General features: G+C 45.7%; 1 protein-coding gene across 5 annotated transcripts in view; it reads left to right on the top strand.

Moving 5' to 3' along the window:
* Positions 1-19007, top strand: part of ASAP1 (ArfGAP with SH3 domain, ankyrin repeat and PH domain 1) — a 2617237-nt gene that overhangs the window by 289207 nt on the left and 2309023 nt on the right. For 4 of the 5 annotated variants that reach the window (XM_069621633.1, XM_069621635.1, XM_069621634.1 and 1 more), the window contains exon 3: positions 1778-1904. In XM_069621633.1, the coding sequence (XP_069477734.1) occupies positions 1778-1904 (127 nt within the window). Of the gene's footprint in view, positions 1-1398; positions 1605-1777; positions 1905-19007 lie in introns of those variants that run through there. The other variant, XM_069621636.1, reaches the window with a different exon arrangement.

Raw genomic sequence — 19007 nt, 5'->3', positions numbered from 1 at the left:
TGTGGCACTCAATTTATCAATATGCATTTCACTGTTGCCTATTACACATGATCAACATAATTCCCACAGGAAGGAAAGAATGCTACAGAGTTGTGCCGTAAAGCTCACAAAAACTTGGATACCACAGAACACAGAAAGCAATACATGATGAATTGATCAAGGCAGAATGTACTTGTCAAAACAGAAAGGCAATGGGTTTAGAGCCTCAGCAGCTATTTAAGACTGATAAATAATTGAATCTTACTTCTTCAGATCAGGTGGCCCTGTGGGGACCCTTCCAAAGTGGGGGCCCTGGGCAGGTGCCCATTTTGCCCTCCCATAAAAACATCTCTGTGGTCCAGAGAATATAACTGGTATATTCATAATGCATATACATACAGTCACAAAAATAAGTACTTTTGTGTACATTGAAGCGAGGACAATAAATTGTAAGCTGCTTTAAAGTTTCAATTTTAGAATTATCAACGCACCATCAACAGGTTATTTGGTCACTCGGAATGCCCAATCTAGGACCGGTAAATTCTAAGGTAGGTAAAAGATTTCATATATAAATATTCAATTTTTTGACAAGAAAATAAAAACAAAAAGTTAAATAAACCTGCTCTTTTCCTTATGATTTTAGAATACTCTGTATAATGAGTATAGCGTCGTATAGTCCTGTAGCAATCATTTCTATAAAGCTCGAGCTTTGTTTTATTTGGAAAGTTGGTCAAATCACGTGCGTCACTATTAATGCTCTCGAGCAATCCATTCAATTGAAAAGCAAAATTATCCAAAGGATCTGTCTCATTTCCTAGGATCAAATTGGTGTTTATATTGCGAAAAGAGTCATTGACAATGGATCCAAAATATTAGCCAATAGACCAAGTTTCTTCCACAGACACTAAAGCCTTGAGCGATGCAAGTGGAGGCTCGTGAGTTTAGTTACAAATGTTGGTGGTATCCACACCTTACCTCACGTACCGTAAATATTCCTCAATGTGCAAGCCGGCGAACGTACATTACCTGTTAGTACTGCAAAATGAATGTGACTTACTTACGCCAAAACCTACCGGGGGGGGGGTCTACCCCCACACGGACGAACCTGCCTGTGGGTCTACCCCCCCACACGGACACGGCGCTAAACCAAGCCAGAGCGCCACTCCTGTGGTGCTGAAGAAGACCCCGTCAGCCCCGCCCCCGCGTGACGTGTGTAACGACCCAGGCGCGTGCCGCGCTAGTGGGCACCCGAGCCCCACAGTCAGCGCATCTCCGCCCAAGACAACAACAGCGGCGGCTACGCTTCCCCTCTTGCCCGCTGCTCGGCGGCGCCTGCGCAGTGTGCCGCCGCCTCCCCCCCCCTCCTGCGGCCGCGAGTGGCTGACGCGAGCCCTAGAGTGCTTGTGTCAGGCTGACTGAGAGGCGGAGGGCAGCGGCGGCAGCAGCAGCAGCTCCCGGCGTAGTGCACCCAGCAGCCCACACAGGCCACCCGGCTGGAAGAGCCAGCAGGCTGAGAGAGTGCTCGGGTGTCTGCGCTGCCCGACAGGGAGGCGGGGCGACGCGTGCTGCGAGCAGGCATTTAAACAGTCATCGCGGGCTGAGCCTGCAGCACCCCCTGCACACAAGTACGTGCCCCCCTGCTGCCTGTGCGCTAGACTGCTCCCTCACCTCCCCCCGACCCTCGCTGCCCCGCCCCTTCCATGTTCAACCTCTGTGCTGTCGCCCCTCTTTTGAGTGTCATCCCCCATTTGCCCTTGCCAGCACTGCTAACATCCCTCCATCCTCTTTCACCCTTTAGGATGCCTGGCCAGATCTCCGTGTCCGAATTCATCGCAGAGACCACCGAGGACTACAACTCCCCGACCACGTCCAGCTTCACGACCCGCCTGCAGAGCTGCAGGAACTCCATCACCGTGCTGGAGGAGGTGAGCGGGTGGCCCGAGGGCCTGGATCCTGGGGGCTTGGGGGTATGGGGTTGGGGCGGGCCGGGCCGACGCGATTATGGTTGATGGTGAATGTTGTGTGTAGCATAGTCTAGACTTGTTACGGGCCAGCGTTTAGTAGTCTGTTTCGTGAAGAAATGGCACTGGTAGAGGCATGGTTCGATATCTGGGGAAGCTAGGGCTGGAGAATGAACGGTTAATGTAAGCCGGAGTGGTGATGGTTTTGCAGGATGCGCCAGTATGTGTCATTGGTGTGTGTGTGTGTGTGTGATGGAGCTGGGCCACTTGCAATGTCCCGGTTCAGTTTTTCTGGATGCTGGACGATACATAGTATGTTGCAGAGTGCATACTTTACTGGTGATTGAATTTAGAAGATGCCCTAGCCTGGGGCTTAACCAACATGTTGAGGTGCTGGCGGTGGGCACGTGCCGCGTATGCCGGGCTCTGCTCTTCACAAGGACGGGGAGAGGTGTGTGTGTGAGAGAGAGATACCACTGCTAGAGAATGGGCATGATGATGTGACGTGAGCCCACGTTACATTTTTTTTGTTTATGACTGTAGGTGGCAAATGCTTGTATTTGATTTTTGTTGTTGGACAGGGCTATTTATTTATTTATTCACATTTGTTCAGCGCACAGCAGCCCTTGGGCATTGTGGCGCTGGTTACAGTGTATGTTCATAGCTTAGTTACAGTTACGTATAACATACAAAAGGAAGTGGCATTGTGGCGTCTGTTACAATAGGTGCAGATAGCATTGCTTGAGAGATGTGTTCTTTTAGGAATATTGAAAGCTGATCTAAGAGTGTTGTTTTGTCTACTGTTTGAGGATTGTCCAGTATTTGTTTTTTTTATTGCATATTCTGTTGGGCGTGTCTTTTAATGTATATAACTGGTGCACCCAGGCCTGGTTCCAGCATTGGGAGCCTGCTATGATGTTTTTGCGTGCAATACACTTGTCCACTACATTACGTTTGCAGTATTCGTCATGGTGACTTAGTGTTTAGTTATGAGGTTGACTGGTAGGTGACTCATTATGCATCAAGGGTTTTGGTGTTTGCTGATGATGCTGTGCCAGGCGTACATGCACATGTTGCACTTTCGGACTGGGACAAGAAAAATATGCTTGGACGTTAAAAAGTCAACCAGTTTCACAAATCGTTAGTTTTTGCAATTCATTGTTTGAGTAGTGCCAGGTAGTCAATTTTTTTTATAATTGTGTTGCGAAACTGGGCCTGCACGTTACTACCCATGGCACAGTTCTGTGTAATTATGCTGCTGGTCTGGTGTCGGATGATGGGGTCAGGAACAGGTCTTGATAATGGCTCGAATGCCTGACTGGTGCCAGCAGAAATACATTTGGTTAATGTTATTCCTTTCAACAGTTGCCTTTTGTTGTAAGATACATTATTTAACTGTAAAAAACAGTGACATACAACTACACACGTTGAAACATGGTTTTTGTTGTTGGTTATGCTCTCAGCACGAGAATGCACAATCCGTGGACTAGGCGCTCTTGTTCCCAGATGGGGGGAACGAGAGTCGTATAGATAATTTGACAGTGGACCAATTAAAGTGTGTGTGTGTGTGTGTAGGGTAGGGTAGACGGTTTAACCAACAGTTTAACCCATTTCACCTGGCTACTGTGTTTCCATTGTTTGGCAAATAAAGACTCTTAATTCCTTTTCATAATTCTCCTATGCACTCTTCCCGCTACATTTCATGCTTCCTCTGCTACCAATGTTTAATGACCCTATGACCCTTTTGTACATATGTCTGTTTTTGTTTCCATAATGTGCTCCTCCCCACTTGTTTAATGGCCATCACTGCCTGTTTTATTTGTGCACTTCTCCCTTGAAGCCTCTGTGCAATGCTAGCATTTTAGCTATAACATCAGTATGATGACCACTAAGTAGGTAGATTAGCCCCATTTACTAGCGCTAGCGTACAGTGGTTAAATAAGACAAAAACATGCTGCACCATCAGCCTGTGGCACCTGTACATGTACCTCCTTTTCTGAATCTCCTTTACAAGAAAAGTGTTTATTGGGACTGCACACCCTTTACTTTATAGTAACCTTTAAAGTTACTGCATGCTAAAAATTTCCCAGTTAAACGATTTCACTCTGCGATTCCATCATTCTTTCTCCCCCTCGCCTCTCATCTTTCTGGTGCCATGTGACAGTTATGCATCAAGATGGTTTTTGAATCGTATGTAGGGCCTGTTGTGTTCCCAAGCAGTTACCGTCTTTTGAAACATCTGTTTTGTGAGTCAGTTTCGTTTAATATATTCCCTCCAGTCGAATGTCTTTTAAAAAATGGTTTCTTAGTACATACACCTAAAGCATTGTATGCGCTTGTTACTGTATTAATTAAAAGGCCCAGATGCTTTTAATATTGCTTGTTCTAAATACAATCTAATAAAGCATGTGTCCTTTTTTAATTTCTCAGATTCACAAATGTGCCCTCAATTAGGGAGTAAAATCCTCAATCATTTCCGGGACATGTTATGGACCCATATAGCTCATCTGTTCTTTATTAGTAGTGTGACGGAAATACTAATTTACATGTATTTTTTTTTTTAAATCTGCTCCCTCTAAACCCACTCCTCGGCTGCGGGGGAGTAGAATGGTGAGGTTTGGGGTAGAAGGCTTATGTATGTGGCAATGCTTTAGTGTCTGTTGAGGGTAGTGGTGCAGGAGGAATAGCGTCGGAGGATGGCAGCCAGAACCCAGATAGGCCTTGCCATTGTGTATGTTGCTTTGCTGATGCTGGTTGTATGACTGATGCTGGTTGTCTAAATAATGCAGCTTGCATATGGCTGAGCACAGTTGGAGGATGGCAGAAGTTGTATGTATTGATGATTTTCCTTCAATTTAGACTTACTTACCAGTATGATGTAGTGTTTATGGGTTTGAATTAAACCGTGATTCTTGCTATACTTGGCGGCATTGGCTTTCGATATTCTGCTGGTCTTGTGTTGTAGAGGAAGATAGCACTGTATGTATGTGCCTGAAGCAGATGATATTGTAAGTGCAGCAGTATTGTAGGACAAGTCGTTTTGTGTAGTGTGCTGCATTTGTTGATACTGGACTAGGGCACTTATTTCGTACTGACCGAGAGACTTGCTTGGGGATTTTCTACCGTGATGCTGGAAGATAGCACCACCGTTTTCTTGGTAGGGCTAGGCATTGATGTTGTCTAGTTTGCTGCTGAAGTAAATCGGGTGCTGTAAATGCAGAGGCATGAACTTGGCTTTAGGCTTCTCATGATCAGTTATTGTCTGAGTTTAGGGATCTACACATGGGCTTAGAAAATAATTTGAAATTTAAATCGGACGTTTCTACAAGAGACACCCAAGAAATATAGAAATACTTGTGATGTAAACATGCTTGTTGACTAAGTAGCTGATCTGATTAGATTTGAAATTGAGGTAATGCTGCGTGTGTGCCGGTATCTGCTTTAAGGGTGTAGAGAAGCCCCTCAAAGCTCACACCAGGAAAAATACAACCCACTAGGGGAAAAAGCCCCAGCACACCTCTTGCAAGGAGAAAAAGGTTTAGTCTCAAGAAGACAAGTATGAAATTACAAAGAACTCTGCTGTCACGAAGCGCTCTGACGAAATCAACATGGGTGATAGTTTATAAAGGGGGAAAAAAGCACCACAATTGAAAAAAGTGCCACAACTGGCGTACATCACATAGGTTACAAATCCACATAGATGTTTTGCAACATCATTGGAGTGCTAGGCATTGCTTTGGCACAGCATCAAAGTTCCAATTGGCAGGTGCAGAAGATCATCAACACGAACGCTATCACTGGTACCAGTATTTTCACAATCGCCCCCAAACATGATGGTGCCCAAGAGAGAAGGTTGTCTAACCAGTCGCTTCTCTTGATGCCAGCCTCTTTGCATTTCAGTGCCAAGGGTGTACATGGCCTCTATTATGTGCATGAGACCTGTTGGCTGCGTCGTTTGGGGGCGTGTATGTGCAGCAAGAATTCCCAATCTTTTTGCATACCCCACCTTCCATCACTGTAAGCTGGTCTAGCACATAACGATTTTGCAACATCATCAACCTGATTACTCGTATATCCATCTTTATGGCATTGAGGCCTTGTTCAGTGTCGTTTGCCAGCTGTATCACCTCCCAACAGACGATCTGTGGCCACTTGGCATTAGCTGCTGCTTTTACTCCTGCTAGTAACAATGATGCAATAAAGGTCCCTTCTTTGCTGTAAAATCTGTATTCATCTGGTATTTCTTTGAGCAACTGTGATGAGTCCTGGGACAAGTAGTTGGATCTCCGTTTTCTCTGCCATTTTTCTTACTTTTGTTTTTCTGGCAAGATGCAAAATATGGCCCGCTGTGGCGAAACTATGGTTGGGACATCCATCACTGGTGCTGTTGTTGGGGAGGACAAGCCACCTGGTCCCATTAGCAAGTGCTCTACAGGGATCACCGGAGAGCTTGGTGCAATGTGGCCAACGAGCAGGTGCCCCTCCATAGTGGCGGGAGGTACAGAAATGCCTTTGGTTGCAGACCCAATAATTGTCCATTACTGCTGCTGTCCCTTTTTGAAGGCCTGGTATGTACAATGTCTTGTTTCACTAATTATTGGCACCCACAAAGATATTTCCTTCGTTATAAAAACACAGTTCATATTCTCCTTGCTTCTGCACTTTCACTGGCTTTTCCGTCGCCTCTATCCACATGAGTTTTGCCACATGCTCATTCCAGTATTCTCGGCATACAGAATTCATCTTTTGGATTACTTCTTCTCCGAATCCCAATACTCCTCACGCCATGCAGCTCATTGTAGTCTCTTGCCATCTGGTTGCTATGAATTTCACACCCTCCAGCTTCAGGTATGGTCTTTTGGGGTTGCAGCAAACTGCAGTTCGTCCAGGTCCATCATCACGAGTTGTATGCTCCGTGCCTGGAAAGTGCTTTGCAACCTGCATAATGTCAGATGGACCAAACATTGAGCCTCCAAAAGCAGAGCTTTTTTGCAGCATTAATACCTTGAGGGGCAAGGGGTGCCCTCGACGCTTGTGGTATCAAGGAACAAATATAACAGTGCCCATTGAACCTCTTTTTTTTTTCCCCACCAAACTCATGTCTGCGTACCAATTATTACTCCATTCAGGGTGGTGCATATCTTCAATACACCTAAACCTCTATACTCTTCATACTTTACACTTTTCAGTTGTCTCTTAAAACATTTTGATGTGATAACGTTTGAGGAATTCTAACTTGCAATAATATTAAGAAATGCATGGGGAAATAGTAATGACATAGCCAGTTTAAAAAAAGTCCCCATTTGCTCTCGGGTAGTATTTGTGCTAATAATAGTGGTGGTGTCTTTCCCAGTTTCTCCGTATGATGAAGAGATATTAGCAGTATTGTTGTATGATAAAGCATTGGCAATATTAACATTCCCCTGCACCCCCTTTAACATACCCATAAAACTGAACCCTAAATTTATCCCTAATCCGAACATGGACAAAGCAAACAGCCCAGCGACACAATGCATAACACATGCATGTGTAGAAGAAAACGTGGTTACCACACAGTGTTCAGGCAAACGTAAAATATTGTTCCTTCCAAATAGTTCGGGGCTGCATTTTCATCTTGAAAAGGAGGGAAGACGGGAGGGAGAGGGAGAGAGCTATAGAAATCAAGGAGGAGAGCGTATAAAAGTGCTAATTGTGTGTAGCAGCGTTAATAATTTGTAAACGGGTTGCAAAAAATAAAATGAAACACTAATATCAATGTGTAGTTGAAGCTTGTTGTACGTACATGAGCTCAGAAGCAGTAATAAATCAGCATGTTTCACAGTTGTTGCACATTTAACATTACTCAGCCTGTACAGGCAGTGCGTCATCGGAGGAGGGGGGGGCTTCCGGACATCCAGGAAGTATCCAATACTGCAGCTCCCTGACCTTAAACACCAGGGGATTGGCATAGACAACAGTGAAGGGACCGTTGTATCTAGGCTCACTCCATCTGTGGACAAAATTCTTGAGGAAGATCTAATGGAGGAATAGCTGGAGTGGTGGTGACATTGCGAAGGTAGATGCAGCGTTGGGTGGATCTTCAGACTGTGGTGGTGCTATCTGTTGAGAAATAAATTGCATTGCTTCTGTTAAGGAAGAAAGATTATCCTTTAACTCATCACCTAGAACGGCCGCATCCCCGTGAGCATTAGAAGCTCTCCCGAAAGGAGATGGTGGCGTGTGCATTCGTCTCTGTTACCACCTCATGCAGTGATAAATGATGATCCTTGCAGGGCTGCGTGCGCATGCTAAATAGGGCCAGGGGAAAGCAGTGGACCCAATCGTGGTGCACCCATTTGACAACTTGCTCTTTTAATAGACCGTTTATCCGTTCTACAATCCCGTTGGCCTGGAGATGATAAATTGTACACATCCAATGCTTGATGCCCTGTAATGCTGTTCTCTTAAACAGCTCATTGAAGCAATGAGTGCCGCTGTCAGACCTTCATACATCGCACACTCCCCATCGAGGAAAAAACTTTTTGACCAGAAATTTGGCAGCACATTTAGCGTCAATGTGCACAAGGACGTGCCTCCACTCATCGGGAAAAGGTACACACAATCATGTTAAAAATACATATTACATCTTTCATCCATATCTGCGTAGTTTATGTGCAATTCGCAGAATCCAGTTGGGCATGGCAGGGTACCTCAAATAGTTCTCAAGGTGTCACCGGTAAGATTGACAAGGTAGTACACTTAACTACCATTTTAGTCAGTATCTCCTGCAGTTTGGGGACAAACCAGTCTCCTTTAAATCTGCGGCAATATGATGTTTAGACATGTGAGATGGATAGTGCTGCTGGTCTAAGCGACCAATAGGAACTCGTGCGGCATAACCACTTTGCCTGTTGTTTCCTGCCCCCACAATAAATATGTAGGGGACAGCTTAAATGTGTTTTTTTTTTTTGTTGTCACAGATCCTTCTTCTATGTGGCACGGCCCTGTACATCGATAATCTGTGCAATTGGTAACAAGTTGTTGGATTCAGACAATTGTGCTCGTCCCTGTGCTATAACCTGATATTCAGAGCCACTAGGCACAGGGAAATATGCTGTTTATTTGGGCCACCGCGTTCGCAGTGGCATTAACGGGTGAAAACTGTGTCATTGGTATGGGAGGTGCATTTCACCACTGCCGCCACGGAAGGCTGGGAAAGCTCATCGATCAGTTTGTCTACAAACATTACCGCCCAATCACAAACGTTCCCTTTTTACGGAAGATAATGGACCGCATGACATATATCCAACTGCAGGAATTAATTTAAAACAACGATATCCTCATTCCTTGGCAGTCAGCCTTTAGAGCCAGACATGACACTGACCGCCATGTTGGATCTCAAATCCAACCTCGCCAGCATCATGGACAATGGTCACCCAGCCTCATGCTATTGGACCTTTCAGCTGCCTTTGACCTGGTCGACCATTCGTTGCTGGTGACCAGGTTAAAAGAGCGAGCTTATTGTACCAGCATGGCCACTAAATGGTTATCGTCATTCCTGGGACTTCGACGCGCCAGAGTGGCTATATAATGCGTTAGCTCCCTAACAGTTGCTATCACCTGTGGGGTACCGCAGGGGTCATGCATCTCTCCTACACTGTTCAACATTTGTCATACCCCTTCTCTCTCTTGGATGACCTGTGTGTTTGGTATACTAAATATGCCGACGACACTTGGGTCATCCTTGAGTTATCAGGCATCTATGCCCAGGAAGTCTTGGCCATTAGCTCAATCTACGAGTCAATCCAGGCATGGATGTTAACCAATTCCCTTACCCTCAAAATAGACAAAACGGAGTTACCTATCATTGCTTTAGGGCAAAGATCCAAAAGAATACATTGAGTTTGAGTTTTACCATCTCGGGTAGCAAAATCACAGTGGCTAGGAGTGTGAAGACACTGGACGTCATCCTCAACGCCAAACCCGCAATGAGACCACAGGTCGCTCATATTCGGGCTACCTGTGGGTACATCACAAAACTCCTAAACTACATCCGCCCTTAAATTTTCCTTAGCAATAGATCTCTGCTTGTCACAGCCTTGGTGAATTCTCACCTAGACTACTGCAATAGTTTGCTGCTAAGCACATCACAAGCCAACATCAAGGCGCTACACACCACTCAAAATGGCACAGTTCGTGTTGTCCATGGGCTTTCTTGGAGAGATCAGTTACTAATGCTTGAGGGAGCTCATTTTGCTCCCCATATCCACAAATCCTCTCTGTGACTTAACAAGTGTTGGAATAATGACGCTCCCCAATACCTTGCAGATCACCACAGTCTTTCATTCGACTTGCAATCTACGATCTCAAGATCCACACATGTTGATGCTACCCAGGTTTACACTCGCCAGATTTGGTGGCACCACCTTTGGTGCCCAGGCCTACAAGCTTCAACCGGACCCGGGATCTGCAAACATCTTAAAAGAATTTAAGGAATGGACCAAGACCCATCTGTGCAACCTCAAACGGGCTGAAAAATACATAATTTGCTTTCCTGCTTTCTTCCTGACAGCCTTCCCCTTTTCTGTCATTGGTCTTTTTGTATTTTGTGAGCCCTGAGGCACATGGGCAAGTGGCGAGTTATAAGAATTGAAATAAATAAGTTACACTAGACTAGGAACTTTAGCATTTCCTTGAGTTTTTGGCTGGGGACACCGTGCACTGTTGTGGCGTGATCAGGTGTTATTTTCTTCCCATGGACGGATATCAATTATCCCAAGTAGGGAGCTTCTTGGAGGAAATATTGTAACTTTGCTTTGACTACTTGGTACCCTTTGTATACCAACAGCTGCAAGAGAGTGACAGTCACTTCGCACTGTTGTTCACTATTACTGTACACTAGCAGATCGTCCACGTATTGAATAATGGTACTGGGCACTTGGAGGTTTCCTGAATCAGCATGTAATATTTGATTAAAGGTACTGGGGGATTCGCAATAATACCCTTGTGGTAATCCTGTGTGTTTGAACTGCATTCCTCCATGTGTAAACGCAGTGAGGTCTTGCAGGTCTGAATGCAAAGTATGGAAAAGACCACCTTCAAATCCACCACAGTGAAATGTGTTGCATGTTTGGGGATGCTACATAAAATGGTCACAGGGTTAGGAACTACAAGAAATTCTGCCTCTGCATTGCCATTTAAGGGGCATAGATCCTGGATCATTGCCTTTATCAGGTATATAGCCGTGTTGCATGGGGAGGTGGAGAGTACAATAAACCCTTAGTTCAAGAGTGCGGAAATGGTGTCCCAATCCCTTCCTCTGCTTCCTTGGACAATGGCTATTGTTTTGGTTGGGGCAACACTGCACCTAGCTTGAGTGTGATTTGTGGGAGTCACTCCCTGCAAGAGTCCTACATCATGGACACTGGTTGTGCACAGCCTCTCAGGGACCTGCTCTAGGTCTTTCTCAGTGAAGAAAAATTAGGTGGCGAGGACAATCAAAGAACATTGCATCTTACAATACTGCATCATGATCTCACAGGAGATGCAAATAGGCAACACAATTTCTCCATCAACCCGATCCTCCAACGATTCTGTAACTTTAGGGAAACTGTCGGCTCAATACATAATACAGTGCGTCGCTCGCACCCATTTGAATCCGTACCAATAACACCAATCCTTTTCGCCGACAACACCAAGTCTTGCAAATCCAGTGAGAGTATGGTTCCTGCAACAAGTTCTGGGATCACAACGGGCCTAAAGATAAAATCAGATGGTACCCGCCAAAATGCCTTATCAATTTGGGGCACTGCATCAAGTAGAACCGTGATCCCGTACACAAACCTATCCGGGTCAACAGGAATACTACAAACCACCACCTCCCTTCCTCTGGCATGTATTATCACCATTGCCCTCATGGCACCCATTGCTGGGGTGGCACATACAATCTTCCTATCTGTAAAGGAGATGATCATGTTGAACTTAATCAAGATGTCCTGCCCTAGCAAATTTACAGGGAGGTTTCTGAATACAGTAAGGGTGCACGCACCTCTTTTTCTCCTATTTTGATGGCTACTTCTGTAAATGGAACCGTGGTGACCGCCCCAGAGAAGCCCTGCATGTCTCACCTGATGGCAGGAATGTTCCCTTACTGATGAAAGATTTAGTGGCACCGGTGTAAACCATAAAGATTAATTATTTGTTACCTATCTCAGTGCCCACCAAGGGTTCCTCGTCAGGGTGGGTAGTCATGGACAGGACTGGGCATGCAAAAGCTCTCTGTGTGCTGTCCTATCAGGATATGTGTTTGTACCCGGGAACGTGAAAAAGATGCCTCCCATAACACTCACCCCAAGGGTAAGGTGCCACAGTCCCATTCGGGACTGCATTACTACCAGGCATAAGACCACTGTACGATTGCCTCACTGACGCTGCTTGCGCAGGGGCGCTAGGCGGGGCACACGGCTGCGCCTGTGGGAGCCGTGGTGGTAGTTGTGTGTATGCTTGGTGTATCTCATACGGTATGGATGTGGAGTTTGGGGGCCCAGCAAATTGCTGCTATTGTTGCACTCTGCCTGCAGGGGTGTATGGATTGTACCCTACACCCATTCCGTTTCTGCATTCCCTTGCAAAGTGACCCCACTACCAGCATCCTCAGCATTGCACCGGTCCTGCTCCTCCTTTCGGCCCCATCCCTCCATAATTCGCCTCTGCCTCCTCCGAGCCCCCTCTCCCACATTGCTGACCTCCTTGGTACCATTCAGAGTACTGGGGCTGAGGTCCGCTGTTCCATTGCCCTTGTACTCTGCCTGGCCAGAGCGCTGCTATTCCTGTATCCGTTCACGCTGCTACCTGCCCTGCTGGTTCCGTTTGATTGATAACCGTTACAGCCCTTTCAACTGCCATTTTTTGCAAATTATTTCTGTACCAGTTTTGCTTCCTCAGCCTGCAACCTTTGGGCCGTTTCCTTTTCTCTCTTTGATCCGCTTACAGTGGTGTATAATTATAGTGTGTATCTCAGCCCACCCCTTTGCTTCGATGCCCACTATCTTATCGAGCGCCTTCTGCACCTCTTTGGGCAATCCCCTTTTGTAGACCATAGAAAAGAGGAAATTGTCAGTCCCACTGGTCTCCCGTCTCAGCTCTCCACATCTCCTGCACTTTCAAAATGTACTGAGCGGGGTCTTCATCATCCCCCATTGTGTATTGCATTATGAACTACAAGTCCGGTTGACTGGGTATGCCTGCCGCAATGCGTCTCACACCTGCGCTCTGATATTGTTAAAAGGTGCCCCATCATGTGTATCATCATCTAGCTTTAATCCACACGTCCCCAGCCTGATCACCCACTTTTGCTACAAGCAAGATTTCATGTCTCCCACAGCTAAAGGGATCCCAGCCATTTCTCAAACGCATATATCCACTTCCTGGTCCCCGCTGTGTGGGGCGGGAGCACTTTAATCAAGTTGTTCTTATCCTTCTGGGCCCAGGGTACATACTGCGGCCTCTCTGGGTTTTTATGCAATGATGGCAACTGCGTGTCCATTCCTTATTGTTTTCCGTCCGTAACTTCCCTTTTTCCTTGTTAGCCTTGGGGTAGTTTCTGGTGCCTCCTGTGCCTCTTCCTCATCCTCCAATTCATCCATGGTGTCCCATCTCCTTGCTGCAACTCTGTCTACATCTCTGTCTGACCCCACAGTCCCATAACCTGCACTCTCCGCTCCTCAGTCGCTACCCTACCCCCTTCTCAATGTGCACGTCCTTTATGGCAGTGCTGTCCAATCTAAACAAAATATCTCTGGCCCTCCACTCATCCAGGCCACACCCTGTTTTGCTCTTCCCTTCTCTGAGGGCCCTCAACTGTGCCAATTCCGCTTATGCTGCTTCTGATACCGCCTCCAAGTCTATCTGTGGCTTAGTATCCTGCAGTGCTGTGGTGTTGTGTTGTTTGGTATGGGGGTGGTGGTGTGTTGGGTGAAGGCACATATGTTCGGTTCATGTATCCTGTGGGAGGGTGGTGAGCGGGTAGAGCTGCTGTGTTCACTCTGGGGCTGTTGGTTGAACTACATTCGGGAGGTGTCTGCCACCACACTGGGGGTTGCACTCATCATTGTCCTCTACCATATTCCATAAATCTAAAATCTCTTTCCTCCTTTGAAGTTTTTTACCTTTGTATTTGGCCGCTAAAACGTGGACATCTGTTCCAAATATCCCTCTATCATTTGTGCCCTGCTCTGGCCATGGGCGGCATATTCCCCCCGCTCCTATGTCTCTGCTACCCACTGCATGTGATACTTCTCAATCTTATTTTTATACAACGGCAATGCACTGTAATATACTCCAATGGAGAGATTACCCCATGTTGACAATAGTTATGTTAAAAAACTATTGTGTTATATATCCAGCACAATTTATCATACATTTCACTACCAGTCCTCCCTTCCCACTCCCCAGTCGCCCCCTGTCCCGGTCTTGCACCCATACACACTTCCTCACACCCAACACTCGCACTACTTCCACAGGCCCTCCCTTGGCCTTCAATTGTTGTTCAAATAATATTGACTACACTAAAATAACAAGCTAAAACAACCACTACTTTGTCTTATTCCCCCACCTGAGATATATTGGGCACAGGAATTAGAACTCTCAAATTATATGGAGCCCATACTTTTGCATCCTCTTTTTACATTTAAAAAATATGGTGAACTCGATTGTATGCCAACTCACTATTCACTCTCGCTCCCTCTTCATCACACGCTCATCGCTGTCCCCGTTCTCCCACTTCCCTCTTTACGTCAACCCCTTGTTGTCACTCGCAAGAGGTGTGCTTTCATCTGCGTGTTCACCCGAGCTCCTCCGTCATGTGGTCCCAATAACAGCCTAAACCTTTGTAGGAGTTGTGCCCCGCTCCAAAGTGCAGCCAGGAATTCTGTGAAAAGGGCTCCTCTACACCACTGTGGGTTGCACGCTTGCGACTGGTCACTGCACATGGGAGCAGCCCCTCCAGAGATGTGGCCTGGAAACCTCCATCTTTTATTGAAAATCTGGAATCATGTCGACGGTCACCAAAAAATGTAGAGAAGCCCCTCAACGCTCATACCAGAAAAAATACAACCCAGTAAGGAGAAAAGGCCCAGCACACCTCTTGCATGGAGAACAAGGTTTATTCTCAAAAAGACAAGTCTGCGATGGTAAAGAACTGCGCTGTCACGAAGCACTCTGACGAGATCAACGTGGGCGATTATAAAGGGAAAAAAAGCTTCACAGCTGATGTACATACAAATCCACATAGTTGGTTTGTGCAACCCTTTTATATAGGCGACCTGGTCCATATGGGATGCCAGGTCATTGGTCCCAGCCTCTTCCATCCATCTTCTTCCACGCAGGGTTCTTCTTAGCACATCATCGGGTGCAAGGCTCCTATTGCCAATTAAATGCCCAGCTCATATCCTGCCCTTTCTGTGCCCTAATGGGCACCTTCGACTGCAGACATGGGCGCAGAGGATACTTTCGAGGTCACACTATCTTACAAACCCCAGCTCTATTCTAGACGTGTCGGAGCTGTTCCAGTTCTTTCCACCCCAGGCTTAAATGTGTTACTTTCCCTCCCTGGCACCTCACAGCACAAATTACAGGGCAACAGGATAGTTGCTGTGATCTTTCTGATAAATGGGTGACCTGACAGTTTTACGGTTGGTGGTCTTGAACTGGCTGCTACTCTCAAATGCTGGGTCTTGGGACAGGAGCATCTGGGCACTTTAACTTAGCGTATGGTCTGGGGTAGGTCAGAGGCACGCACCCTCCTTCTCGTGGGATAACTGTTCACAGGAAGCTCTCTGCCCCCTAATAGCCTTGCAGGGCGTATTCATTCTAGGTTACTTGTGCTAATAGTGTGAGACCATAAGAGTGTTATGATTCCTTGCAGATTTGTCCTTTCCACCTGCTGCCCAGGCTGTAATCCGCTCCTGCATTCACACACGTATCCTTGTTCCTTATCCGGGCCTACTGTTCTGGCTGCACCAGCACCAGGCCTCGATGTCAAGATGGCTATTTTCTAAGATGGTGTTTCATTTTCTAGTGCAATCTACACCCAGTCACAGGTTCATGTGATTAAAAAGAAAACAGGAATAGTGAAAACCTTTTTCACAACCCCAAACCCCCCATTTCCCTAGGTCCATTACCCCATCCCATACCCCCCCCCCGGCACGTTTTATTCCCTTCGTCCACCCCCATATATACTTTAAATAAAACTCATTATTTTTCATTATTTTAGGGTCATTTAAAAAGTTGTTATTCCTAATTCGTTATCACTGTATACCCCAGTCACATAATACCCATTATGCAGCTTCTAGCAACCCCCCCGACCCCTATAACCTCCCCAAGCATAACCCGGGGAGACCGATTTACTCTCTCCTGGACATACATCATGCACAGAATGAGGCATCTTAATCACTTAATCTTCAGTCTTCTCCGAAAAAAAAAATGATGACCCTCAGCTCATACAAAAAAGCTTGTTAGGAAACAATTTTCCAATTAATATCATGCACCATCTTTTTATATTCCCTAGTGTTTCAGTGCTATACAAATGGATTGGAAAAAATAATCAACCTTGGCATTGAGAATTCTTGGGGAGCAGTGTAGGAAATGGTAAGGGAGGCCCTCAAGTAGCTATGTTTTTTTTATCACAATAACCTCGGCATTTCCAAGTAATGGGGACGGCGACAAGGGAGAGAGCAAACCAATAGGAAACGAGCACCGTGACAGCCATTAGATTTGACTTTTCCAGAGGCACTCTTTCCCCACTAGTTATTTAAAACATTACAGCTTTTATATATTATCTTTCCTTTAATTATCCCACAAAGTTCTAGATCTTCAATTGGGCCAATTAAAAATATTGTGATGATGATTCTAGAACCTGCAGCTCAAGGGATGGATGCCTGAAGGCTGTGCTCCTGTACCTGCCTTCATCTACCTGATTCATTATAATGGCTGAGGGTGCTTCAGGAAATGTGCAACCATCTAAGAGACAGAAAGGAGAGGAGGAGTCCAGTTCTGAAAACAGAGAAGATAGAATATTGGAAATGCTGATCAGGATGACTACAGGCATTGCTGATATTAAAGCTTCTCTTGTTTCTTCTGAAGAGAGACCCAATGCGCTATCTGGAAAATTTACTAACTTGGAAACCCATCTGACGGTGGTGAGTGATGACTCCCAGAAAATGGCCATCCAAATAAAGGAGTTGCAGTCTCAAGTTGGAAAGCTGTCTCTTAAGTGCTCTGAGCAGGAACATTTCTCAAGGAGAACTAACATACGGATTGCTGGATTTCCTGAAAATATTGAGCAAGTATGTCCTGCAGAGGTTCTGGAGAGAGCTTTGATTAAGTTGCTCAACCTTGACCCTAAGACCCCTCTGGAAATTGAAATGGCACACAGGTCTTTGGGACTTAAGCCAGCACCTGGACAAAGGCCTTGTCACTTCACCATTACGTTTTTGAGGTTTCCTGTGCGGGAATTGGTGCTGAGAAAGGCAAGAGAGAGAAGTGAATTAACATGGGGATCCCATAAAATTGATTTTCGGGGACCTAAGCCGTAATGTCATGGAGAAAAGAAAGGCTTTTGCAGTTGCCAAAGAAAAAGCAAGGGGGAAGCATCTGAAGTATTATATGATCTACCCAGCAGTATTGAGGGTTGTTTTAAATGGCACAGTGCACTCTTTTTCTGATTATAAAGGAGCTGAGGCTTTTTGTCAGACTTGGACCATCAACCAATGGAGGAGGGTCCTTCTCAAGCAACTGGATTAGTACCCAAGAAAAAGAGATGAATGTAGATAATATATATTTAGGACTACTCTGTTTATTTTTTTAAATTTATTTTGGGCTATGTGTTTCCTTTTCATTGTTTTCTAATGTATGTATTTCGATTTTCAATGTTTATTTTTGGCTTTTAATGATAAAATGGCGCCTGCATTGTAAAACAGTTTGTGTGTACATTTGAAAAGTAAGACGAACAGGATATTGGGCCTCATTACGACACAAGGTTGGCGTGGGGCGGTAATTCCCCATTCACCATTTGCCCTTCCCCATTTTGCCCCATAGGGCATAATGGGGATGGGGAAGGCGCTAATTACGGCACCGTAAATTACGGTTGCCGTAATTAGCTCCAAGGTCCCTTAGCGGGCTGGATTTTAAAGCCTGCAAAAAGCAGGCGTTAAAGCCTCCAACCCGCTAAGGGACCTTGTAATCAGGCGCTAATAGTTTAACGGCACCGACGCTCTTTACGGCGCCGTTAAACCATTAGCACCAGGGTCGAAATGAGGCCCATTGTATTGTTTTTGTGTCATTGCATCTATGTGAAAGGTTTGAAGAAAGGACTTTCTCTGTTTGTGAGTCAGCTGATCCTTTGCTACGGTTGGTAGCACGTTCCTAGAGATAAGCACATGTAATTTGAGGCAGTGACCGATATTCCTGTGGACTACCGAGCACAGATTTCTTTACGGATGCATCTGGAGCTTGCATGCGTGCGTGTGTGTAGGAATCTCTAATCTTTTGTCAGCGGAGAACACGTGGTGGTTCATTATCATTGAACAGGCGCACATTCGATGAGTCACAATACACTAATCTATGATAAATGAACATATACTAACGTTGGACCGTTTTCGTTCGTGCTGTGTGATTTATTACGTGTGCCTCGGCGTATGTGTTCAGCGTTAGAGAAAATACCTACAGGTGCTGTGTACGTGCCGCTCATCGTGTCTTCGTATCTGCCTCTGAGGAATCATTCACTGTTCAAAAGTTACAGCTGTTCATGAATCGTGGATCACAATGAGCCGGCAGAGATGACACGAGCAGTACAGTTAGATGCAGAGGTTTTATAATACAACTAATGCTGCCACAGTTCTTTGCCAGCGTTGAGGCATGTGCGTAATCTACAAAATATTGTTGTCAAGGAAGTGGTTGGGTACTGTTGACCGTATTGAAGCAAAATATGTATCGGGAACACGTTGCTTTATGATATTGATGGGACAGTGACATTGCTGCTTGATGGGAACCTTCAACGCATACTTTGCGTTTAGTTGTGCAGGACATATA

Source organism: Ambystoma mexicanum, chromosome 5q (genome assembly GCF_040938575.1).
Source record: "Ambystoma mexicanum isolate Mex_15411 chromosome 5q, UKY_AmexF1_1, whole genome shotgun sequence".
Lineage (NCBI taxonomy): Eukaryota > Metazoa > Chordata > Amphibia > Caudata > Ambystomatidae > Ambystoma > Ambystoma mexicanum.
The sequence above is the reverse complement of the archived record's forward strand: the minus strand, read 5'-3'. Positions and strand labels throughout refer to the sequence as shown.